The following is a 27,954-nucleotide window of genomic DNA, read 5'->3' as shown; positions in this document are numbered from 1 at the left end:
CAGTTATCATTTATTAGCACCTACTAATAATTCACACAACATGACTATGTTTTGTCTCACAATATCAGTTAAAGGGTTCTACTCTATTAACTGCATCAAAGTAACAGCTTTTGGGTTCAAATACTACAAACTGGAGTATGAGTGGATCTTACACAAACCAGGTTGACTGCTTAATACAATTCCATAAACAAAGATGAGTACTTTAAATATATGTATTTAAAAGTTTGGCTAATATTCTTCAAACTTGCAGATTTTACCTTGGTGCATAATTAAGCACAAATTAACTTGATAACATGGGTGGATTTATTTCTTGAGATTCGAGTACAAACTTAAAAACAAGAACAGAACTTTTCATCAAGAATAAACACAAAAATCCAAGTAACAATCCTGCAATCGTGCATTTAAACAGAAAGTACAAATATGAACACATTCTAATTTGTAACTACATTTGAAAATTAAAATATTTTTCTCCAAATCCCAAATACCACACAGTCTTTAACCTGTTTTCATCTCACCTCAAAACATTTGTCCTATGCTATCAAGAAAATATAGATGAGGATTTTTAATCAGTCTTTATGACCAAAGAAACATTACTTTCCTTAACTTCTGACTTTTAAAATCATTCACCCGTGTCTCTGTTCTGAAAAGCGATACAATTATATCACCACTTTAGAAAAAAAAGAATCAATACAATATCAAGGAGGCAAGACACTTTCATTAAATTAAAGCAAAGGTCACAAGTGTTCTACTTAGAAATGTACATTAACTGTAGTAAAGTTTTAAAGTACACTTTATTTGAATGGCTGACATGTAAGAACAGTGAATGATTTAAACACGTATAGAAATGTAGGATCAAAATCTTTCGGCTCAAATACTTAAAAAGTCACTATGAATATGGAAAGCTCTGTTTACATAAATATGTATATTTCCTAATGAAAAATCAGGGGGTAGTGGCATCTCCCTGGTCCCTTAACAATATTTGGATTTTCGCAAAGAATTAGCAGCACCCAACCTTAAGTGTTAATTACGTATATCTAAAGGACCTTCACAACAGATTAGTTGGCAGTGGTCTAGCTTTCGGGAGATGGAAGTGGGTGGGGGTGCAAATATCTGAATATGCATGCACTTGCACATTTAAAATCACCATTCTGAATGTTGGCGAAAGTCATATATTGAAAATGTCTAAGGAAATCATCCTTAAAGGATTAACAGTGGGCCAGGAACAGTAGAAGCTGAATAGTAGTCTACTTGATAATAATGGTTCATCACTCCTCAAAGGCAAGTCGGGAAGAATGAAAATACTCACATATACATAACTGTAGGGAGAACTTGCCTCGAATTTTACACTGCAGAACACTGAACAGAAATCTTTACAAAAACCTTCGTTCCTGATAATAATAACACCAGATGATTTTTTTCCTTTTTACCACCATATACATAACATTTAAATAGTTTCCTTATAAATATTTTAGAGCAAAAAGAATGTATTTTGTTGCAGTGGTGGCCCACATCTGTACAAAGCAATATAAGCTTTATATATATGTAAAACGATTAAGAAAAAAGTGCAAAGAGTAACAGTATTAAGATTTTTTGCTGTTTACAGTAACTATGGTTCAAGTGTGAATATCTATCAGGGACATATAATCCCTGATTTTAATTAAAGATTCAAAAAGAAGCCCACATGCCAAGTTACTGTACAAATATCAGCTCCTTATTGAGTAACTTCCCTTCTCCCGAATCCAGCATTTTCCAGTTTTAAACTCTTCTCACAAACAGGAAAAAAGTAGTAACAGTGTGTTCTTCCCTTTAACTTCCCCAAACTCATCCAAGTTAATTAATCATTCCATACATTCAAACAAGATATTGGGGAAGTCATAACCCGCTTTGCTAAAATTAAAGCAAAATGAAAGGTTTTCAAAATATGAACTACTGCTCAAGAATACAATCAGAACCGCAAACAGACCTTAAATTACATGTGTAATTTAATATGAGCACATTTTAAAATCAGTCCCTGCTATCAAAGATCAATTTAGAGTCTAAATCCTTTCCCAGGTTTAGTGCTGTGCAAGGGTGATAACTCTATAAACACTTAGGATTTCATCTTTCCTAACAGAGAAAATGCTTCCTATTAAAATTTGAATAACTTCCCATCAGTTTTCTCTTGGTCTCAGTCTTCTATTTTGAACAGAGAAAGATAATTTTCAACATTTTTTCAAATGTACTTAAGTAATCTTTAGTCATTCAAATAATTACAGTTGCTGATTTTAGACCTCCAAGTTTCAAAAACAGAAGTTCAATTTCCCTTTAAATATATTACTAGATATTTTTGGTGAGTTTATGTTGTTTTAGTCTTAATTCAGGCACTGTAATTATTCACAATATATAATAATTCTATTCTAACCTATGCAACAATTATGAATCCTAAAATGGTTTGCAAGGTGTTATAGTATGATTTAATTTCCCCTTCAGGACAAATGTTTGGAAGAGAATTTAAAAGGCCTGGAGCACTTCTGTTTTGAGTAGTGTAAATACATGTTTTTTGTCATGCTTAATATTTTTAAGCTTCCCCTGAACTAGGAAGACAATAGACATTGGAAGCTGCAAATTTCATCAAACTACATTCTACTACAACTCCAATGGATTTTGTTCAACATTAAATCATTTTCTCATAAAAACAAGTATCTTAGGCTAATTTTTAAAAACAGAATTTTTACTCTAAAATTAGTAACAACTAAAAGGAAGCAATTTTTCAATTTCAGCTTCACTACGACTATGCAAAACTAAGTTAAAGTTGATTCAACAATTATTTTAATCACGTTTGGGGGGTTTTATTATCATGTCTTCAGAATTATATACTTCACATTCTAACAGATAGTTCAACAAGGCTTAAAAGTCTTAAAAACCACCAGGCCACCTACTGCGCAATTATAAAGAGAACAGCATTTTATTTGCCCCCATACATTCTCTCAATGTCTTTGAGGTAATGGTTCTTCAGTTCTTTCCTCTTCAGTTTGAAAGCATCAGTGACCAAACCAGTTTCAGGGGTCCATGGTTCTGGGCTCAAGCAAACCTTGATTGGAATTTCAAAACGCTCCAGCTTCACTGGAATGAGAAGGGGGCAGGTACAGGGGGAGAGGGGTGGGGAAGTGGGAGAAAAACAATTAATAAAACATGAATTTTGCAGGATTTACCTAGATAATGCAGGGGATGAGGCAAACTTATTTAACCGTATGTTAGTTAATGATACCACTAGCTTACAATTTCATTTTATGTTCCTCAGAGTATATATAAATTGTTTCAGTTAGCTAGTTTTGGTGTATGAAGTTTTTATTCTAACATATATATGTAGACAACCTCCCTCTTAAGAGTCTTTCTACTTGCCGTTCCCTCTGCCTGGGATGGTCTTCCCCACTGCAGATGCACAGCTCACTTCCTTACTTCATCCCAGTGTCCACTCAAATGCCACCTCCTCAGAGAGGACTTCCCTGGTCACTCACAACAAAACAGAAGTCCCTTTGTCTCTGACTCCCTATATCTTCTTACAATGTTTTCTTAAAAAAACAACAACTGACCACCCGATGTATTATATATTTGTCTCACCTATTATAAAAGCAGAGTATTAATTTTGTTCACTGCCATCCACAGGGCTACATGACAGCCCTCAAAAAATATATCCACATTTATTAATTCATTCTACAGAAAATTAAGTCTCTAGACAACTGTTCTTTATAAGCTTTATTAAACTTTCAAGTCAGAATAAAAAAGGGGATTGTGAATTTCATACTTTTCATTGGTATAAAATGCAGCATATTTATTATTTGAGAGAGACAACTCAACATGTTGAAAGAAATGTAAGAAAATAAGGGCACAGAAGCAATAAATACAGTATTTAATAATTTTAAATTCAATAAATTACATTTCATCATTACTTATTAATACAAGCTCATCCTTAAAATTCTGAAGGCCCATTGACAGTAATATGAATCTACAGATGAGCTGTATTTTATACGCAATTATTTAAAACACCAATTTTGAAAAAGCAAACATCTGCATGTTTAAAAACTACTGCTAATAGCCTAGTGACTTTAGAAACAACTTGGTTTCAGTGACAACTACAAAAGAACTCAAATTCATGGAAGTTTTTGTTCTAATACTAGTATGAGTTTTATGAAAGATCGGTTGAATTAGTTTCTTATTAAAAATGAGAGAAAGTTATAAAGCTGAGTGTGAAAAATAATCGTTCAAATTGCTTAGAACCAACTTTAAAAGAAATGCCTGAATAGGTAGAAAAGAACAAAAACTTGCTCAAATTAATCATGTCTACCCTGTTGATATATTATAGCCTAGTTACATAGCAGTGCCTGAAATAAGCCCATCTGTTCCCAAGATCACATTTGGATCTCAAGGAAACAAATTCTCAACTATAGATTTGCCTCCAAAATCATTTCTTTCATATTACTGTCCCTACTTACACAGGTTCTAACCCAGAAACACTGACCAAATTGGGACAAGGCAGGCACATTACTTCAGTTGCACAAGAGCAAATTTTTAACACATTTATATAAAAGTTCCTATATTTAATCTTTATTAACTAAAATCCTGTTTAAAGCTTAAAAAAAAAAAGAGGCTGCATTAGAAGTTTTGTTTTGGGAACTCCTAAACATTATCTAGTACCACAGGCTATAGGGAGCAAAGAGCAATCACAGTTTCCTATAAACAGAATAAAATGCCAACAAGTAGGCAAGATTAGTGGAAAGAAAAAACAAAAATGATCTTACAATGTGGCATTTTTCTATGAATTACCTAGAACACTACAAAATGTGACCAGCAGGTGGGAGTAAAGAGCAGTTTTTCTACCCACTGGTAGGTGAAAAAATCACCTCAAAACAATTCCGTACTTTGTGTTATGATACATATATTTCACACTTATATTTAAAACATGAAAACAACTGCTATGAAATATGTATAAGTTCAGACAGATATAGATGGATACAATCAAGATTATTTTATACATTTTGGTATGTCTTAAAATTATAATTTCAAACAAAAGGTTGACAAGAGAAATCTTTGTGGCACAGAAAAGCTTATGTGTTCAGCTCATGTTTAGTTCATTATCCAAATCATGAGTTGTTCAATTTCATTCCTCATTCCAGCACAGAAATGTTATGGGGGCCTATCAGGTCCTAGAATTTTATTCCATTTTCCACCTGATTGTGATACAGCTTGACTTTCCCCATTATTGTTTTTCACAGTTACATGACAAATTATTCAAGTCACATTCTACTCCATGAGTACATTCAGAGAGTGACTAACAGCTTATAGGCTGAAATACTTTTTGAAATACTACATTTAAAGGGGGAAAATCTGGATTTATATCAATAAAAATTCTGGTAGCATGGTGATATTAAAAGTGTGCTATATCAATAATACCATAATTAACAAAACCATCATTAAGAAAGAGAAACATTAAGTCACTATCTTTATGGTTATAATAGGCAACTGTTACTTAAATAACTTTACAGTGCCCAGAGTTAACTATAAGAATGTTTTTCTTAAGGAAATACAGTTTTTCAACTTTAACTTTCTAGCTAACATTACTACCTATATTTCGAAACCAAAATGGAACCTAAGTAGTTAATTTAAAAAATAAATAATAGTAGTGTGATTAGGAAAATATGTGTGATTGTGCATCTATGACAAGAGTATAAACTAGCCCAGTTTTTCTGGAGAAAGAGGAGTTATTTGGCAACATAGAAAAAACCTTTAAAATATACATTTTCTTTGACTCAAAAATTACATTTTTAGAGATTCATACTAAGAAAATCATTACATAAGAAAATAACTGAGTATACAAGATATGTGTTATATTTGTTCATAGTCGGAGGAAAAAAGAACTCATCTTAAAAGTCAAACAACAGAACTTAAGTGGATACACATATACTATAATACTATTTAGTTATTAAAAATTATAATGTAATTCTATATCTACTGACATAAAAATACTGATAATGTTCATAGGTGATTATATACCAGAATACAATGTCATCACCCAAAGATAACTACTATCAAGTGATTTTTACTTCCTCCTTTATATTTTTCTATATTGTCCAATATGTATAATGAATACAGATAACCTACAATCAGAAAAATAATACTTTTATTTTTTTAAGAGGAAAAGGAACAGGTGAAAACTAGGTTAACAGCATCCAATTAAAAATGAAGGTGACATATTTCATCTCTACTCCCCCTATGAAATAATTTAAACAGTTGAAAATAATTTTTAAAACTAAAAAGGCATTAACCACAGGAAAAAATAATCTGAAACGAAAGAAAGAGAACACTGGGAGAGAGAGTTCAATGAAATTTTAGAAGACCAAAAGCAATGTACTAGCAGTCACTGTTTGGGAGCCAAGAGAACTGCCAACAAGAAGCCCGTAAGAAGCAAACTGATCTCCTGAGATGGTGTCTCTGAAGACAGATGAGCAGTACACTGTTCACAGGACAGTTCTCCTTCATCCTGCTATTTCCCAACCAAGCTGGAGACAAGTTTACTTTTTGGAATAACTGAACTAGAGACTGAACTCAAGGACAATAGGGAGAGGGAATAAAGCTGGAAACAGAAGGTTTCAATGAGGTTAAGACTCACTCACTCCACTCCCAGCCTTTTTCCAATTTCCTCTATTTGGCTACCAGAGTACTAGTAGTCAGGCTAACAACCCCCAGGCAAGAAACTGAAGAAGTAATCTTTGGAGAAATAGATCAATGACTCAAGACACTAACATTTGAAAAACTTTTCAGTGAGCCCAGTAAAATTTACAAACAGGTTTTTAATACTTCATTTTCAAATGTGAATGGACAGACAAGAGTCAGCAGATATATGAGAGGCCATGACCACAGTAAACAGACAGTGGAACTTGGAGGAAACAGCCAATAACAGAAGATAACTTCATAAAAGGAATCTCTTTATATCCTCAGAAGAATAAGAGAGGACATATTAACTGCATACATGAAAGAACAACAGGATGCTATTGAAAGAACACTGAGAAAGTAGGAAAGAGCTCTGGAAAATAAAATTCTGATACTGGAAATTCAAAAGACAGAAGATGATAAAGTTAAGGACGCTGCCAGAATATAAAGAAAACTGATGTAGAAAACAAAAGAAGGAAATTAGAGGATTAAAGCAGGGGGTCCAATCTCCATATAAAAACAGTCCCAGGTAAAAACACAAGCACAGAATTTGGAGCGAAAAACTGAAAGAAGAACAAACAAACAAAACATAATACACAGATATTTCCCAGAACTAAAGGGCCAAGACCTCTAGATTCAAAGTGCCCACAACAAGTAGGATACACAATGATAAATAATAAAAGATCCACACAAGGTCACATCATTATGAACTATCAGAACAAAGATGGACCATTCCAAACACAGAGTAGATGACTACTTAGCAAGGATGTTGCAACATGCAATAAATAACTAGATAGGTTATTCTACTATATAACATTTAAGAATCCTTCCAACATGAAAATTCATTATATATATTTAAGGAGCAGTTTTCTAAACCCATGTATTTTATTATAAAAACAAAACAAACAGGCATCTTGAAGAAGCTATTCAAGACACCATTAAATGACTTTAAGGGATTTAATTTAAAGTCAAGTAATTTCTTACTTACTGGCATTTGCAGCTTCTCTAATTTCTTTCAGTATTTCAGCTTCCATGGCAGGGTTATTGCAGATATCCACCCAAGTGCCTTCCACTCCTTTCTGTTGTGCCAAAAGTGTCAACCTTTTCTGATTTGGAACCACAAAACTAATCACATAGGACTGGTCACTAAAAATATATAATATAAAACAAAATAGAAATTAAAACACTGAGAACAAGTAAAGTTTTCAATGAAATAATACATTACAATATAATTTCAAATGCATACTTCTTTTTGTTACAGTTTCATTAAGAATAAAGCCATAGTACTGGCATAAAGACAGACAATATAAACCAATGAAACAGAATAGAGAGCCCAGAGATAAACCCTTGTATATATGGTAGAATGATCTTCAACAAGGGTCCCATGATCACTCAATGGGTAAAGGACAGTCTCTTCATCAAATGGTGTTAAGAGAACAAGACATCCACATGGAAATGAATGAAATTGGACCTTTACCTTATACCGTATACAAAGATTAACTGAAGACCTAAACATGTAAGAGCTAAAATTATAAATACCTAGAAGAAATCATAGGGAGAAAGCTTCATGTCATTGGATTTCACAATGCTTTCTTGGCTATGACACCAAAAGCACAGGCAATAACAATAAAAAATAGACAAATGAGAATTCAACAAAAATTTTTAAAAATTCTGTGTGTTCAAAACCCAACTTTGTACATTCATTCCACTGCTTATAATTAAATCTGCGGTATTGCATCATAAAAAATAAAAAATTCTGTGTGTCAAAATATAGTCAATATAGTGTGAAAAGGCCATCTATGGCATTGAAGAAAATATTTGTGAATCATGTATTTGATAAGCAGTTAGTATCTAGAATATATAAAAACCACCTATAACTCAATAATAACAATAAAAAATAACCCAATTAAAAATCGGGCAAAGACCTAAAACCATAAAATTCTTAGAAGAAAACATAGGGAATAAGCTCCTTGATATCGGTTTTGACAATGACTTTTTTGATTTGACAGAAAAAGCAAAGGCAACAAAAGCAAAAATAAACAAATGGGACTACATCAAACAAAAAAGCTTCTGCAGAGCAAAGGAAATCATGAACAAAATGAAAAGACAACCTATGGAATAGGAGAAAATATTTGAAAATCATATATCTATCTGATAAGGAATTAATATACAAATTATAAATAACTCATAAAACACAATAGCTAAACATAAATAAATAAAGCACAATCTGATTTTTAAAAGGGCAGAGGAACTGAATAAACATTTTCCCAAAGAAGACATAGAAATGGGCAATAGGCAAATGAAAAGTTACTCAATATCTCTAATCATCAGAGAAAGAAATGCAAATCAAAACCACAATGAGATATTACTTTATACCTGTTAGAATAGCTATTATCAAAAAGATAAGAGAGTAATTAAAAAACAAACCATAAGACAAGAGATAACACATGCTGACTAGGATGTGGAGAAAAGGGAACCCTCATACACTGTTGGTTGGAATGTAAATTGGTTCAGTTACTCTGGAAAACAGTATGAAGGTGCCTCAAAAATTTTAAAACAGAACTATGAACCAGCAATTCGACTCCTCAGTATAAATCCAAAGGAAATGAAAACAGGGTATCGAAGATATATCTGCATTCCCATGTTCCCATGTCCTCTGCAAGCATTAGTCACAATAGCCAAAATATAGAAAAAAAATCAAGGTATCTATCAACGGAAGAATGGATAAAGATGTGATGTATATGCACATACATATATACATACATATGTACATATATACATACAAAATAAAATATTATCCAGCTACGTGGAATCTTTTTATATATATAAAGTCAAATTCATAGAAACATAGAGTAGAAAAGTGATTGCCAAGGGCTGGGTTTGGAAGAAACAGGGAGAGGTTGGTAAAAGGATACATACTTTCAACTATAAGATGAATAAGCCTGAGGATCTAATGTAAATCATGGCGACTGTGTTTGGTAACACTGTATTGTATAATTGAAAATAAGAGAACAAAATTTTAATGGACAAAGGACTTGACTAGACATTTCTCTAGAGGTAATATACAAATGGGCCGACAAGCGTATGAAAAGATGCTCAACATCACCAATCCTTAGGGTGAGATATTCCCTCTCACCCATTATTATGAGTACTATAAAAAATAGATACAAGTGCTGGTGAAGATATGAAGAAATGGGAACCCTTGTGTATTACAGGTGGAAAAGTAAAAATAGCGCCGCTGCTATGGAAAACAGTATGGGAGTGCCTCAAAACATAGAAGTAGAACTACCACAGGAACCGTTAATCCCACATCTGGGTATATATTGGAAAGTATTGAAAGCAGGAACTTGAAGAGATATTTGCATATCCCTGTTCATAGCAGTATATTCACAATAGTCAAGAGGTAGAAGCAAACCAAGAGGTCCATTGATGGATGAATGGCTAAACAAAATGTGGTCTCTATATATACAATGTTATATAATTTAACCTTAAAAGGGAAGGAAATTCTGACACATACTACAATATAGATGAATCTTGAAGACATTATGCTAAGTAAAAGAGGCCAATACTGTATGATTCTATTTATATGTGGTATCTAGAATAGTTAAATTAAAAACAAACAAACAAACAAAAACCCCCCACAAAAAACAGAAAGTAGAATGGTAGTGGCCAGGAACTGCGGGGGAGAGGAAAATGGGGATTGTTTAATTGATATAAAGTTTTAGATTTCCAAGATGAAAAGTTCTGCAAAATATACTTAACATTGGTGAACTATACACTTAGTAAATGGTTAAGATACTACATTTTGTCTTGTGTTTTTTAGAAATTTTAAAGGAATTAGTAAAGCCCATAAAAATAAAACATTAAAATATAAAGAAAATGGTTTAATCTCTCAGGTTTTTATTTAGAAAATTTGTACTAGCTGTGTTATCTTCTTGGAAAAATTACTTATGCTATGTTTCAGTTATTAGGAAACTTAAATGAGTTTTGTGGCATAGTATTTTGCAAGACATAGTAGGGGTTTAATAAATAGTTAAAATGTCTGGATTATCCCAAATAATCTTGAATTCAAGAACGTTCAGAAATATATAACATTCCCCAACTCTGATGAAAGTTTCATGTGTCCCTCATTATTATTATACATAATCAAACTTTTTCCAGTTATCCTTTTACTGTAAGTATATGAAACTAACATAACTTTTACAATTACCTTTTGGCAAAAGCACAGATGTTGTCAATGAGTGGACAGTTTTTTAATGCAGCTTCCACTTTCCCAAGAGATACATATTCTCCTGCTTGTAACTTCACCAGATCTTTCTTACGATCTGTAAGTCATAAAGAATGTTGTTATCCATAGTCCATTTTATTAAGGTCTGTATAATTATGATTTTTAAAAATCTCATTGCTTAATCTTTATTTATAAAGATACTTCTAAAATCTTATTATACATATCAGTTAAGAAAATGCCTAGGTTGCCCTAGCCTGTTTGGCTCAGTGTATAGAGCATTGGCCTATGGACTGGAGGGTCTTGTGTTCAATTCCAGTCAAGGGCACATGCCTGGGTTGTGGGCTCGATTCCCACTGGAGGGCGTGCAGGAGGCAGCTGACCAATCATTCTCTCTCATCATTGGTGTTTCAATATCTCTATTTCTACCTTCCTCTCTGAAATCAATAAAAATATATTTTAAAAAAAGAAGATGCCTAGGTAAAATAAAGAAGTACCAGCTAAAATTGCATACACTATACTGAAAGCTTTAATATCTTATAATCTTAAACATTATAACAAAGTTAATAGAAGAAACAGGACTTTGGATCACTAGACTTGAATGGTAGCTCTGCCAGTTACTAGTTATATGATCCTGGGCATGTCAGTAGACCTTCCCAATCCTCAATGTTATCAGGGATAATGACGCCTACCTCTTATAGGCATGCAGTACAATATATGGCATACAGAACATGGTCAATATATATTAATTACCCATTGTTCCCTATGTGACATTATCTTGTTAAAATGGTAGTGCTCTAAGGATGTCTGACACAGGATGGCACAGCATGAATAAACATTAACTTGCCTTATGACCTTCATGTGAGTGTTGACTTGCCTACCCATAGCCTGGGAACCCACTCTACATACCAAAAGAAACATTTGATTCCAGTGCAATTAAGGATCAAGAAAAACGTGGGTGTACTGATTCTAGATTGAGCCATATTTCTTAGAAATTTCCCCAACAGACCAAACTTCTGGATAAAAAGTCAAATTTCCCTAAAAAATATTAACTATACTCATGTCAGATAAGGTTCCAGAGACAGATTTAAATGGATTACTAGAAATATGACTGAGGAAATTTTATGGCTTTAAAAGGACCAGACCAGAATCCTTATCAGCTAGTCAATTTTTTATTTAACTTTTCCCAATTAAAGTGAATAGCGTCTGGCCAGTGTGACTCAGTGGTTGAGCATCAACACATGAACCAAGAGGTCACTGATTTGATTCCTGGTCAGGGCACATGCCCCGGTTGCTGGCTCAATACCTAGTAGGGGGAGTGCAGGAGGCAGCCTATCAATGTTTCTCTCTCATTAATGTTTTTCTCTCTCCCTCTCCCTTCCTCTCTTTCTAAAATCAATACAAAATATATTTTAAAAATAAATTAAGTGAATAGCATAAGGGTCATTTGGCATAGATTTCTGAACTTATAAGTCTATTTCAGTAGGCTCAAAAACGACAGTGCAAAACCAACTGACATTCTCAAAAGAACAGATTAATGTTTAGGATTGACATTATAATTTCCGAAGGTTCAGGGCTAGCTAGAGCCATATAAATGGTGACTAGGGAAACTGGGCCCAGAATGCCTCTTGGGTGAGGAATGAATAGAATAGGGTATGTTACAGTAGATGGTTAGAGAGAACCACATGCCATTGACCAAAAAAAAAAAACAAACAAAAAAAAACTCTTCTGAGCAACTTTTGTTTTCTTATTATCCATCTGCTATTTTCCTGCCCATCCTCCCCATCTCAAATGCTGCTGCTGCTGTTGCTACCACTTACTTGATACAGGCACTGCCCTGCTCTAGATATTTGACATATATAAACTCATTTAATTCTAATAAAAGCCATACCAGGTCAATATGCTGTGTCTGTAAAATGTCCCTATTTTACAGGTGGAGAAGCACAGACATAAGTTAAATAACTTTCCCAAAGTTTAAACCAATGGAACCATCAACCCTATCAATGACTTGACCAATATTATCTTTCATATATGCTGAAGTTGCAAAACCTAAAGAAAACCACAAACAAGGAAATACACTGACCGATAATCTGCAAACATCCATCAGGATGGAATTCTCCAATATCACCAGTACAAAACCACCTTTGGCCATTCTCATCCACAGAATAATCCTCTGCCGTCTTCTCTTCGTTTTTAAAATATCCCATAGAGATATTTTGTCCACCAATTACGATTTCACCTCTGGGGTTTGGCTTGTCATGAATTGTATAACCACCTGGAAATCATTGAAGCAAATTAGTTATTGTTCTAAAACAAAATGTACTTGCATTACTTTTTAAAATCTTTATTGTTGAAAGTATTACATATGTCTCCCTGCCCCCTCATTGACTTCTTCTAGCATTAATTTTTTTCTTTATTTTTTTCTTTATTGATTAAGGTATTACATATGTGTCCTTATCCCCCCATTGCCCCCCCACCCCCCACTCATGCCCTCATTCCCCTGGTGTCTGTGTCCATTGTTTAGGCTTATATGCATGTATACAAGTCCTTTGGCTGATCTAGCATTAATTCTTAAAGCTCCTTTGAAAATATTTTCCTGCTGATCAAATTGTACATCACTTTATTGGAGAATATCAGTTTGTATTTATGCAGATTTACATGACGACAATGGGTGACTGTGATAATCACCAGCCACCACCCACCCTAAACCTTCCCATGACCATATTTCACACTTAGAATATCATTAAAGTTTAGGGTTCATAGAGCTCTCTTTGTTAAGATAAAATTGTTCCCAAGAAGGGTAACACTGGAAGCTGTTATAAGTAAATTAATAATCTGTTTATAGCAATGCATTTCGAATTTTTCCTAAGGAGATTTTAATCAAAGGGAGCAGGTAGTAAATGCCTACAAAGGCAACAACACTATATGAGAAAGGGAGGCTATGGGAAACAGGAGATAAATTTTATTTTCTTTTTTAAAATATATTTTTATTGATTTCAGAGAGGAAGGGAGAGGGTGAGAGAAATAGAAACATCAACGATGAGAGAGAATCATTGATTGGCTGCCTTCTGCATGCCTCCCACAACCCGGGCATGTAGCCTTGACTGAAATCAAACCTTGGACCCTTCAGTCCACAGGCCAACGCTCTATCCACTGAGCCAAACCAGCTAGGGCGAAATTTTATTTTATTAATTTTGCCCATGACCAGTCATGACTTTAAAAATTAAAACACCAAATTATTGACCAATAATCATTAAAATAGTTCATCAGTATTCATTACCTGTTTATTACTGAATAAGGCTTACTTTAAGGAAAATATATAAAAATCTGACTTATAAACCGACATGCTAATTAGATTTTATGTCATCAGAGGATTAAAAGCAGTATTCCCTTCAGCTGTTAGATGCTCTTTAAATAGAAAACTATTCAATATTTCAAGAAGATGAACCCCATTGTATTAGGATCTTAATAGGCATTAAGATCATGCCTATTATATAAAGCAAGATTTCCTTCATAGCAAGGAAAACTCCAAATAAATACATATCCAAAAATGGACCCACTCCCCAAAACTGACATTGCAGCACAATACCAGGAAATCAGAAAATAAAAATTAAAGGCAAAAAATCTCCTTATTGAGTTTTACTATATACTTTGTTTCTCTGATTACACTGTCTAATGAATAACCCATCTCATAAAACGATTTTGAAGCTGGTGCTCAATACACAAGGATACATACAGTAGGTTTATAGTTGTGAGTATGTGAAACAGAGTTTATTCTTGTATGATTTGTATTACAATTGTAAACCTACTTTTTGCCCACCCGATACTATCTGCATTTTCTTCAGATTTTCACTCAAAAATTGGACGGGCATTATCATGGGAGAAAGGACTTATTCCCAGGATATAAAATGCTTGGGAATGAAATTGGCTCTTCAATATAGTATTTTTTTTTAAAATATATTTTATTGATTTTTTACAGAGAGGAAGGGAGAAAGATAGAGAGTTAGAAACATCGATGAGAGAGAAACATCGACCAGCCGCCTCCTGCACATCTCCTACTGGGGATGTGCCCGCAACCCACTCAAAAATTGGACGGGCATTATCATGGGAGAAAGGACTTATTCCCAGGATATAAAATGCTTGGGAATGAAATTGGCTCTTCAATATAGTATTTTTTAAAAAATGGTTATTTTCTCATAAAGCACCAAAAATAATGCACATAATAAGAAAGCCACATAGCAGAAACACTGCTAGAAACTTTAAATTTATGGCAGATAAAGCCTATTCATTTTCTTGGGTTTGAACAACCTAAGGGATGTCCTCTAAAGTAACCAATCCTTTACATTCTCAGTTTGTGGTTCCATCCCAAGCTGCATATTCTCTTTTAAAATCTTAAGCGTTTTAATTATTCTTCCTTTATCTGGCAAGGCTAGGTTGTTCATTATTTGTTAATTTTGCAGTTTAGATATATGTTTAGTATTTTTTTAAACAATTTCATCATAGGAAGACACAAAGTGTTTTCCTTTTGTTGTCAACTGATTTGTAAAAACGATTACCACTAATGTCTGTAAGTGCAGGTTTCCCCTAAGTGTGCTTGCTTTTGCAGTTACGTACAAAAAATCAACTATACAAATAGTTTGATTATTGAGTCTCAACTATAAAAATGTTTGCTGGGATGAGGACCTAAGAAGCTGTGTGTGTGTGTGCGCGCACACGTGTGTGTGATTAGTCACTCAATCTTCTGAAAATGATACACATCTTCCCCTAACCCAGGACTGCTCCACTAAGAATTTTTCCCCTTTACCATCAACTATTCCCAAATTCAGAAACATCATGGCTAGATTTGAGAGATTTTCTTTTCCTCTTGGCAACCTACAGATGTTACTGAGAAAAATGAAAGCATAGGAAATAAGCCACAACAGACTACCTAACACTTAAAAGAAATGGAAGTCATTAGGCTCACAGTGGTTTGTAGCATAATTAGAATCACTAGCACTTATAAAATTCTTACCTTCCTGCCAGTCTTTTAGCTTAATTTCACAGCAAATAAGAGGGGCTCCAACTCTGCCAGTAGTATAGTCGGTAACTATGAGGGGGAAAGCAACAAAGATATTAGTATACCACAGTCCAGACTCGCACCAATGTGGTAACAGGAATATTAGAGCTATAGCCAGATTCTGAAAGATGACAAAAGAAGAGAAGATAGTGAGAGGAGTACCAACTGTGATCATTTTTCAATATGTCAACTTCATTTCAATAGTGCAATCGATTCCAATGTTGTTACATCATTTTTTAGTCTCATGACTACATTTCAGATAATTAAGTACAAAAATCTGTTAAAGGAGGAAAGCTGGCTCCACTATTATCTATGTGGATTCTGATAAGACAGATTTTTACTGGAATTTCTTTTCTACCATTCACTGATTGGCTGTGAAATTTAGACAAGTTATTTAACCTCTCTATGCCCCCATTTCTTCATCTATTTCAGATAGAAACATGCATAAGGATTAAACAAGATTATATGTGGGCAAAAATAAATTGTTCAATAAATGTTAGCTGCTATTATCAAAGATGATGATGATATTATTATTTTGTAATTTGTGATTTTTACTAGCAATATCAAGTATTTATTGACAGCCAATTATATACCTAACAATATATTAAATATTGTGAGGACAACATAAGGATAAGACAACCCTGCCCTCGATGAGCTTACCAACAAACTGCCTGGGAAAAATGCATGTGAAACAATTTAGAGCACATCGAAATACTAAACTACATGGTATTGATGTTGATCACAACAGTGTCTTAGAGACTGGAAAGATCTACTAGTATGTAAAATGAAATAGTTGGGGAAGACTTAATTGAAGAGTACACTAGAAGATGGCTGTGACCAGCTTTTTAAAAAAGGGTAGTCCAAGAAAAGGGAACAGAAAATACAGAGAAGTAGGACCAATAATGCATGCATGAGGAATGGTGAGAAAATTGGCTTGTCTAGAGAGAAGAGCCAGGTATGTATACACGTGGGGGAAAATGCAAAATAATAATGGGTAGGTATAATGGTGTCAGATTAAAGAGGTCTTGAAAGCTAGGCTCACTAGGTGTGAAGCAATGTTTGAGGTGGATGATTCTGACTGAAGTATACAGGATGAATCAGAAGTTGCATATTAGAGTCAGACATAGCCATTGAAAGGCTGTTACCTAAGAGCAGTATAAAGTAATAAAAGGTTGGATGCTAAAGGTGGCATGCAGGGGAGGGAGTGATCCAGTGAATAAATGGGAAGAAATGATCAAATTTAAATATATTAAAAATAATCAGATGATTTCAAAGCTTGAATGGTTTTAAGGATGGTAACATGACTGTCACAGACAGTTTGGGATAATGGCATTTGGACATTGTAACCAATTTTGGACACAATAAATTGAAAGCAAAACTGGGATAATCCACAAAAATTACTATGTCCATTGTTTCACAACCTGGGGTGATTCTGCCCCTCAGAGGATATTTGGCAATGTTTGGAGATATTTCATTGTCACAACAGGGGGGAGTAGGTTACTACTACTATCTAGCCATTAAACATCCTATAATTAATTCATGGGAGAACCCCCAACAATAAATAATTATCTGGTTCAAAATTTCAATAGTGTCCAAGTTGAGAAAACTGCTATAGGCTATTGAAAATAACAGAAGAAAAAACAAACAAGAAGTCAGGGCAGGAATACAGATTTGAGAGGGAGCAGAAAAAGTGATACTTTATTCCAAGAGTGCAGTTCTCTAAAGAAGAGAAAGAAAAGGTCATAGGACCATGACGACAGAATTCTGAGGACATATGATACTGAACTAAGAGTTTCTAAAACTCAAACTATGTAAATTTGCACTGAATCCTGATATTAACAAGGTACAATATAATCATGGTTTACAAAGGTAGTTCAAACAGGCTTTTTAGTGACTAATATAGAATTGCCACGTTAAAAATGCTTACCTTCAGTAACTGTGCCAGCACCACACGATTCTGTCAATCCATAACCCTGACCAACTGGACAACAGAAGCAGACATTCATGAATCGGTGTGTCTGAGGTGACAATGGTGCTCCACCAGACAGCATCATACGGACATTCCCTCCTAGCAGAGCCTTCACCTTTTTAAATAGTATCCTTAATAAAATGAGGGATTAATTATTGCAGTGCATGTATACATTATTCTTGGAGACATGCTAATTAATAAACTCTGGGAAAGATTTCTCAACTTTGGTTGAGATATCTAAATTTCAAAACCATGGTGATAATGAGAGGATAACAAAGCAACAAAGAGTGACACCTTGAAAAAATGCCACATTGCCCTAGCCAGTATGGCTCAGAGAATAGAGCATCAGCCCACGGACTGAAGGGTCAGAGGTTCGATTTTGGTTAAGGGCATGTACCTTGGTTGCAGGCTAACAGCCTGGTCAGGGTGTGTGCAAGAGGCAACCAATCAATGTGTCTCTCTCACATCAATGTTTCTCTGTCTCTCCCCTTCCCTTCCACTCTCTCTAAAAATCAATGGAAAAAATATCTTCAGCTGAGGATTAACAAAGAAAAAGAAAAAAAAATGCCACATAGACTCTTAAAATTTTTTCAAGTGCAGTGTTGGGAGATTACTTTGATGCACAATAAATGAAAGAAAATTATGATGTCAAAGGAAAAATATTTTAAGTTATCTTTGGAACATTTAGTCATCTATCTTATCTCCCAATGAAAAACATTTTCCCATCTCCACGCCCCAGCATTACATTTAAAATAGTTATAGTCATATACTTATTACACTATTTTATGAAAACAATAAATCAGAAACCTTCATGCAGAATAAATCTTGAAAATCATTTTTTTAAAGTTAGAAAAGTCACTGTTTTTAAACTCAAATGTCTTGATTCAAAAGTTTATTCTAGTTTTTCTTCATAAGACCAAGTTTTATAATTATATCTCAACTATTTACTCAATTATTAAAAATTGTTAAGTTGCCAAGATCACTGTTCAGGGTCTTCTGCTTGCTGTATCAGCAATGTGACTTAAAAGTAAATTTTAAAAATTCAACCTTATTATCATGGTGGTGATGCTCAAATTAAATTAAGTTGCCATTTACTTATCTTCCAGATGTACAAACACAAAAAGATCTAAAGACTCAAAATAAAGAGTCTATAAAATATACTTACAGATTACAAAGTGGTGCATCATATCCCTTTTTTATCTGTTCCAATTTGTAATCATACCCTATCTTGAACAGGGTTTTCTGAATATAATTCATCTCTTGGACTTTGCTCATAACATTCTTATAAATTCGATCCATGATTTCCTATAAGGTAAACAAAATATTCAATAATCTGAAAAAATTACACGAACACCGAGATGGTCTTTAGTTGAAGATACCTTATTTATAATATCTTATGTAAATATCTTTAGTATGATAAATATATTTACTTTATTACTTAATTAATTTCACTGACTTGTCTACTATTTCAAAAAACTAAGGACCAGTATAGAGATCTCTTCAGTTCTATACACTAAATTATTTAAAAAATGATAATTAAATTAAAAATATTCATCTCTCACATAAAGGTAATTTTTCTAAATTCTGCTCTTTCAAATATATTCACTTATTTTCATAGTGCCCAAACACCGAACTATGTTGACTGTAATCCTAATGTTTTTTTTTTCTTTTTTACTACTACCTTATAAATCTTACAGTATGTCATAGAGCTTTACAGTTTCTTAAAATTATGTCCCTGTAATTTAGGCAATACTATTCCATTTTAATAGAAGCTCAGACAACAAAAAGGAACAGGATTCATGCTCACAGTGCCTTGGAAAATTAAAAATAGTACTAGGTTTTGGATAATGTAACTCCCACGCTAATATATACAAAATAAAAAACAAAACAAACAAAAAAAGCCCAGACTATTACTAAATGATGTTTTCTTGAAATTACTTAGCACAAATTAACAGAATTATTATATAAAGCACACCTATTTATAAATACCTAGTTTTAAATAGTGAAAGTAGCAATTAGTGTAAATTCAGTTATGCAAAGATAAAAAGCTGTTCACAAATGAGGACAGCAGAACCATCCCTTGTTATTACTCTGAGTGAAATAAGACAAAGACAAATACTGCATAATCTCACTTGCATGTGGAATCTAACAAAGCAAAACATATAGCAACAGAGAATAGATTGGTGGTTGCCAGGAGCTGGGGGTTGGTGTAAATAGGGAGATGTTGATAAAAGGGTGCAAATTTCCAGTTAGAAGATGAGTAAATTCTGGGAATCTAATGTATAGCATTCTGACTATAGTTAACAAGACTGTATTGTATACTTGACAGTTGCCTGAGGGTAAATCTTAAATGTTCTCACAACACACACACACACACACACACACACACACACACACACACACAAATGGTTAACTGTGTGAGGTGATGAATGTGTTAACTAATCTTATTGTGGTAATCACTTCAAAATATATACATATATCAAATCATCATATTGTGCATGTTAAACTCACATCCTATATAATATAAGCCTAATATGCTAAGTGTCCAGTAGACCCATCGGCCGTTCAACCAATCAAAGCGTAATATGCTAATGATATGCTAAGGCCGCTCAACCACTTGTTATGACATGCACTGACCACCAGGGGGCAGAGCTCCAACCGGTAGGTTAGCTTGCTGCTGGGGTCCAGCTGATCGGAACTGAGCGAGACAGGCTGGACATGCCCTGGAGCCCTCCCACGGTCCCTCCCCGGCTGGCCGACCTCCCATGTCCCTCCCCAGCCCTGATGGTGCACCAGTGGGGTCCCTTGTCCTGGCCTGCACCCTCTCGCAATTTGGGACCCCTTAGGGGATGTTGCAGAGCCGGTTTTGGCCTGATTCCACAGGCCAGGCCGAGGAACCCCACTGGTGCACGAATTCGTGCACCAGGCCTCTAGTAATATTATATGTTGATTATATCTCAGTAAAACTGGAGGGTGGGGTGGCTCCTGTGGCATTCAAACATGGTACAATGTTATTTTCTCCACTTCCACAAAAGGAATCACTATTGTCTAGCTAAAATATTTGTCTAGATCAGTGATTGAAAAATCCCAAAAGTTCTCTAAAAGGGCTGTATCATCCTATAAAAGTGTCTGGGATGGCCTAGCTGGGTGGCTTAGTTAGTTGGAGAGTCATCCAGTACACCAAAAGGTTGTGTGTTCAGTCCCTGGTTGAGGGATTTATGGGAGACAACTGATTTATGTTTCTTTCTCTCTTCTCTCCTCTCCCTCTCCCTCTCTCTCTCTCTCTCTCTCTCTCTCTCTCTCTCTCTCTCTGTCTCCCCTCCCTCCCTCTCCCTTCCTCTCTGTCTAAAAATCATTTTTTTAAAAAACATCACATATCCTTGCATGAGGGTTTTAAAAAAGTGTATGGGATGCTGAGGTTAAAATGCCATGTAGGAGGAGACGGATGTGCGAGAACCAGTTGTACTGCTGCTTTCAATACTAGATATCAATCACAGGCACAGAAAGACCTCAGTGAGTAAGGAACACACACAACTACAACAAATTGCCAGGATTTATTATTAGTACATTAAGTCACCTTTTTACCTCAACCTAATTACATGACGTTCAATTGAGTCACTGCTTATAAGAAATAGTGACTTCCTCTGAATTCTCACAATGGGAATATTACAACATGAAGTGGATCTTTTAGGTTGACTAAAAGAACAAACAGAAAATAAAACCTTTACAAAAAAATAATTCTCAATAAAAATATTTTTAAAAGTTTATTTATAGATGAGTGTGAGGAGCTAAGGGAACCAATAAGGTTGGGGGAAGCATCAATGGACTAGCAAGTTATTATGCCTAGGCCTGAAGAAGTATAAGGAGATAAATGTTACTGAAACCTGAATGAGGACTGCAGCCAGGGAAAAGACCTGGTTATAGCCAATGGGAAAGAGGCTGGTCAACGCATGCCTTAGGACTCCCAAAATTGCAGCCCAGCAGGGAAGTAGCAAAGATAGTAAGCATGCATATCCCTCTCTCACACTTCCTACCCTCTGATCTCTCATGAGTGCCAAAAACTGGCTGAACCCAAAAAGAAATCAGAAGGCAGGCAAGCCCTAGTAATTCATTCACAGAAGTTAGCCTCCCAAGACACAAAGTAAAGAAGAATGGACAATGAACAAATTGGAAAATACACAGCATATCAGCTAACTCTTGTTTATTCTTCAAGCTTAAATTCAGATATTACTTCCTAGATTTCCCAGCCCTTCCCACTCCCTAACTATGTTCTCTGATATGGTTTACTAGGGACTCCTATACTTTGGATAATAAAGCTAACTTACTATTTCCCAAAACAAAACAACAAAAACAATCCTGAATGGACAGCCATAGTGGTTAAGAAGACTCTGGGATTAGACTGGTAGAGTTCAAACTTCAACTCAATCACTATGGGGTATGTAACCTTAGGCAAGTATTTTTCTTTATAAAATGTGGATGGCAAGACCTATGTAGCAGAGCCTTAGGGGGAATTAAGTGAGATAATCTATGTAAATAAAGCACTTAGCACAGTGCCTTGAACATAGTAAGTACTACCCTACCTATTATCAGGAACATTTTAGTTTGTATTCTACAAACTAAATTCTACAGCACCTCTAAAAAGAAAGGCAAACGCTACTCTGACTTATTCTAATTCTTTAGTTATTTGGTAAATTCATAATTAGAAGCTAAAATAACCCAAAGTATTTTCCATCTCTAATTCTTAGAAAAACTTCATTATCTAATCTTAGATTTTCCATGTAAAGGCAATTCTGTGAAAGATATTAGGATAAGATTTAAAGTCTGATCATAATACAAGCAGTAGTGATACCCATCCCCACTAGAGTTTCTAAAGCCTAAAAGCAGTAGAATATGTTTGATTATACCAGCATTGCATTAAATATTTCAGAATTTGTCATTATAAGGCTATAAAATGTGACATCTTATTTGTATAAAAGGAGGTATTTCACATAAGGATTTTGAATAAGGAGAATTAAACCTTTTTCTTTGAGAGCTCTCAAATGACAGCTTTCTAGGTCATCATAGGGTCAGGAGGCTTGGATTCTAGACTCAGCTCTGTCACTAAACAGTTCTGTCACTAACCAGCTCCGTAACCTTGGATACGCTGGCTCTGTTCTCTGGGATGGCCTAGTTTTCTCCATTTTTTTAAATTAAGTGGTTAAACAAAATGATCTTTAGAACATATTCTACCTTTAAAGTATTGTGCCAATCCTCAGTCTAGGTAATTTGACTTTGGTCATTTTTAGCACCTAATTTTCAAGTATTAGCAAACACTACCAGCTATACATTTCAGAAGTTTGCCAATTCATCTTTCCCAACACTTAGCTAAGGTTTTAAGGAACATATTTGCCATAATATATACAAGAAAAATTATCTCAAAATGCACACAAATACCTAAGAACGTTACTTTTTAAAAAAATCCAAGTTGCAAGCAACAAATGCCATTTATAATCTGAACTTACCGGAACAGCTGCCATGAGCGTTGGCTTCAGTACAGTACAGTCTCCTTTACTTCCTTTTTTAATTTTGCTGGACTATATTAAAGAATAAGTAAACAGGATTAGGGCAACTAAACTTAGTAAAAAATGTTATAATTCAAGTGTTAGCAATAACAAAGGCAGAAATTTATACATGGAATATGATCTTCTACTGCTCTGTGAGTTATTGGTTAGAACTGTCATAACCTATAAGTCTGAAGTAGAAGTGCTTTAGTGCTTTATCCCATAGATTATTTCTTCTAGCACATGTCAGCCTTCCTTAGAGGAGAAACTATGATGCAGAAGAAAGGAGAATGGGATATTTTGGTAAATCAAGCATACTTATTAATAACATTACCATCAAACACAGCGCTGACCAGCCATTTTTCAATAAAACAAAACCCCTCACCTGAGGTAGATCAAACACTAAAACAAAGTTGAAGATAATTTTAACTTTCTTTTATTAGATAAAAGGCAAAGCCACCATCTCAGTCACCACTATGAACATAAATTGATATACAGAAATACTAACTTGGTAACATTGTGGTTGATAGAATACTGAAGACACTGCCAGTGACCATGTGGGGATATGCACATATATTTGTAAATGCGTGTAAATTTTTTCCAAACATTTCTTTTCTTACTTATATACATAAGTACTATCGGGATTTCAAATGTCAGAGCAGTAGGTAGAAAAACTGATAATTATCCACTGAAAGAGGTAGATAAAAATAAGAATCTGCTATAATGCTGTTGGTCTGTAAGTTTAGCTGTGTCACATGTTAGCCATGGCCAACACAGGCGAGAAGAAAACCGGCTCTTAAGGGGTCCTAGGTACTGCCAGCTCTGCCACATAGAAAGTTCTTCTGGTAGCCCTAATCAGTTTGGCTCAGTGGATAGAGTGTCGGCCTGCGGACTCAAGGGTCCCAGGTTCGATTCCGGTCAAGGGCATGTACCTTGGTTGCAGGCACATACCCAGTAGGGAGTGTGCAGGAGGCAGCTGATCGATGTTTCTCTCTCATCGATGTTTCTAACTCTCTATCCCTCTCCCTTCCTCTCTGTAAAAAATCAATAAAATATATTTTTTTTAAAAAAGAAAGTTCTGCTGGTAGAATTTGATAGCTTTTATCCTACTTTTCTTTATGACAAATAGAGGAAATAAAATAACTTCTTGGGTTTCATGTTTGTGCAAGTGTGTGCACATGTGCAAGTGGAAACCTACACCTGCATATCCACACCATACACAGAAGGCTGCTGTATGGAGAGAAAGATGGGTTTTTATGTCCTTCAAGTCCAAGCTGATATCCATGTGCTGCTGACCAGTTTTTGCTATAGAGAGTGGTTCTAGGATAGCAGTGGCCACAAGGAGTCCTTCCTGGCTTTCTTAATTATTCTTAGTAATATTCCAGTTCTTTTCTTTATTATGATCACACTAACCCTAGTTTTGAAAATATTGCTATCATCTGCTGGCTTCCAATACAGTTTCTCTGGTCTTCCACCTTTTTCTGATTTCTTGTGTAATGGATACTCTTGGGTTTTTGATTCCTAGTCAGATTGAAGCTCTTTATAATAAAGTTTATTAAAAAGGTAGGTAGGCCCTGGATGGTGTTCAGTGGTTAGAGAGTCAGCCCATGGACCAAAGGGTCACAGGCTTTATTCCTGGCCAAGGGCACGTACCTTGGTTGCAGATTCTATCCCCAGCCTTGGTCGGGGCTTGTGCAGGAGGCAACCAATCAGTGTGTCTCTCTCACATTGATGTTTCGATGTTTCTCTCCCCCACCCTCCACCCCACCTGAGGAAAAAATACCCTCAGGTGAGGATTTAAAAAAATGTAGGTATGAATGCCCCTGACAGTATTATAACAGGATTCTAATGTACTACTTGGCCTGAGAGACAGTAAGAATGAAGTCAGACCAGCAACAGACTCCAACTGCCCCCGATCCCTACACTGAGGCTATTGTTTTCAGAAAGTCAGTGAAAGCATGGGCTTTGTGTACTTCTCTGCTGGGGTGAAAGTCACACTCAAAGCTTATTGAAACTCCAAAAGCTGTTTTGAAAATATCTCTGAACATAAGAAAAACTCACTACAATGCATCAAATGTAATCAGCACAACTTTTTCTTTCAATTTTTAAAATAATTGAAGCCCCAGTTTCATTCATAGATCTATTATGACTTCACTAGATCAAGTTCTGTTTAGCAATTTACTTGGTAGTTTACTTATTTTATGCATCACTATGCTAGCGGATTTTAAACGTAAATTTTTAGCTGAGTGACTTAGTGAAATACAGCATGTTCTCCATCTTACAAAGAGGTTTGTGGTCCTTAAAGCACAAAATAGGTAATTATTTGGAACTTAGAACATTTTCTCATGGTTAAGCCACTTAAAAGACAGATGGATTATCCTTGGAGGTAGAGTAGTGGTAATGACTATTAGGGGACACAAGGGACATTCTGGGGTTCTTTTTTCCCCATTGATCTAGGTGCTGATCATCACAGAAGTCTACATATATATGCATATATTAAATTTAATCAAGCAGTACTCTTAAGGTTTGTGCACTTTAAGTTTACATCCAAAAACAACTCCCCAAAGATGATTGCAATCTCAAAAAAATAACAAAAATATATATATTTAACTTTTTTGTCTTAATATTATAAAACCTACCTAACCTCCACCTAAAATGGTATGTCTACCAAAAAAAGTATTACAATTTCTAACTGTGAAAACCAAGGGGACATCTTCCTACTAAATGCATGTTCCATCAAGACTCCCAAATAAAAGGCAGCATTTCCAGGGGTTCTGAAAAATGACAGCTGGGCCTTCAGTGATGGAGCCTCCAATGATGGGAGAGAACCAAATCATTCCTACCTATAGACAGTTTATCTTTCAGCATTCTGAGCTCCAAAACTCCCTTAGAAGCTCTTCTCCACACCCCACAGTGTCTGGCTGAAGCTTTTCTACAGCCAAGGAAGAAATTAATCAGAGCTCCGGACAGTAGGTATTAGATCTGTGAATTCAAATGGGCTTACAAACATGAATTAGCCCCACCCAATGTTTGACTTCCTGCTATGAACAACAGGGAGAAGGGAGAAGACTGACTCAGGGTAGAAATATGGGGGCTGCTTTGATATGCTGCAATGCTATCCAATAGAACTTTCCACAATGATGACATGCTCACTATCTGTGCTATCCATATGGAAGCCACAGAAAGCTTGAACTGTGGCTAGAAAAATTAAAAAACTGAATTTTTCTGATTTAACTTTAATTAATCTGTATTTCAATATGTAGCTAATGGCTACTGTATTGGACAGCATAACTCTAGTGAAAACGCAGAGCAAAATAGGGCCAAAATCCTACCGCCAAATCTCTCCAAAAACCCTCTAGCGTTCATGAGTAGTATGTCAGAAAAGGCTGTGTTTATATTCTCTATCCTAGCTCTCTGAAATAAAAATCTAATAGAGAAAAGTAAGATAAAAGAAATTATTAGTTTCCAAATAATTTAAAAATATGTAGGTAAAACAATATAAAAAACAAGTTTATTTACTACAGCTACTCATTGCTCATGGGAGCTGTTTTTGAAGTCAATGAATAAGTTTTAGCTGAACTAAACTATCTCATGCTTTAGTAATATTTTCTCAGCCAAACAATGAAACATGATATGATCGTGCCAATATACTTAAAAGCTTGTCACCTGGTCAGAGAGTGTAAGTGGAGAAGAATATCCAATTCTACAGCCATATGTAAAGCAAGATATCTCTGCTGTCAATTCTAGGACATGAGCCAAAGGCAGGTAGCCAATATATGTGTCCTTTGGTCTAAAACAAAATAAGAGAAACATTTTAGCTTATTTTAAAAAGGCATTGTAAATCAGAAATGTCAACAACCTTATCATTTTAATATGGATTAAGTTCAGAGAATGCCAACATGAACTCTGATATCTAAGAAGAAAGTTGAATGATTCTCTCTTACCCCAGGCCAGGGATTCTCTCACACTGGCCTGCCATTCCAGCTATTAAATTGCTATGATGCATCATCACTCCCTTAGGTCGGCCAGTAGAACCACTGGTATACATGACGATAGCCATGTCCGAAGGAGTTGGTCTATTTGGAGGAACGCATGCTAAATGAATGAAAAAGCAACACATTAATGACTGGAACATACACAAACACCCATAATACCATCACTACAATCAAGGTAATAGACATACACATCACCTCCCTGAGTTTTCTTGGGTTCTGTTTTTGTTGTTGTTAACTTACATTTAAGGTGACTTCAACTCTAATATTCTAACATGCTAAGTTTTAAACAGCACATTGGGGTTTCAACTTTAAGAGACTGTATCATACTAACTGTGTAACCTCTTTGCTATCCCAGAATACACCAAAATGTTCAAGAAGACAAAGATATATTATCAGAATTAAATAAAAGTTTTAAAAAATTATTGCATTTTTAAAAATTAGTTTAAACAAAAACAGATCCAGATGACAGAGAAGCATCGATC

At 34.9% G+C, this 27,954-nt stretch overlaps 1 protein-coding gene across 1 annotated transcript in view; it reads right to left on the bottom strand.

Moving 5' to 3' along the window:
* Positions 1–285: 285 nt before the first annotated feature.
* Positions 286–27,954, bottom strand: part of ACSL4 (acyl-CoA synthetase long chain family member 4) — an 83,172-nt gene continuing 55,503 nt past the window's right edge. Inside the window, exons 7-16 of the mRNA XM_014459440.2 lie at positions 27,422–27,572; positions 27,144–27,267; positions 23,439–23,510; positions 19,103–19,242; positions 17,896–18,068; positions 15,924–15,998; positions 12,996–13,187; positions 10,898–11,012; positions 7,676–7,833; positions 286–3,102 (exon numbers count right to left, since the gene is read on the bottom strand). Of these exons, the coding sequence (XP_014314926.1) occupies positions 2,945–3,102; positions 7,676–7,833; positions 10,898–11,012; positions 12,996–13,187; positions 15,924–15,998; positions 17,896–18,068; positions 19,103–19,242; positions 23,439–23,510; positions 27,144–27,267; positions 27,422–27,572 (1,358 nt within the window). The 3' untranslated portion in view covers positions 286–2,944. The remainder of the gene's footprint in view (positions 3,103–7,675; positions 7,834–10,897; positions 11,013–12,995; positions 13,188–15,923; positions 15,999–17,895; positions 18,069–19,102; positions 19,243–23,438; positions 23,511–27,143; positions 27,268–27,421; positions 27,573–27,954) is intronic.

The sequence above is a fragment of the Myotis lucifugus genome, unplaced genomic scaffold, assembly GCF_000147115.1.
Source record: "Myotis lucifugus unplaced genomic scaffold, Myoluc2.0 scaffold_2, whole genome shotgun sequence".
Taxonomy (NCBI): Eukaryota; Metazoa; Chordata; class Mammalia; order Chiroptera; family Vespertilionidae; genus Myotis; species Myotis lucifugus.
This window is presented reverse-complemented; position numbering and strand designations above follow the sequence as displayed.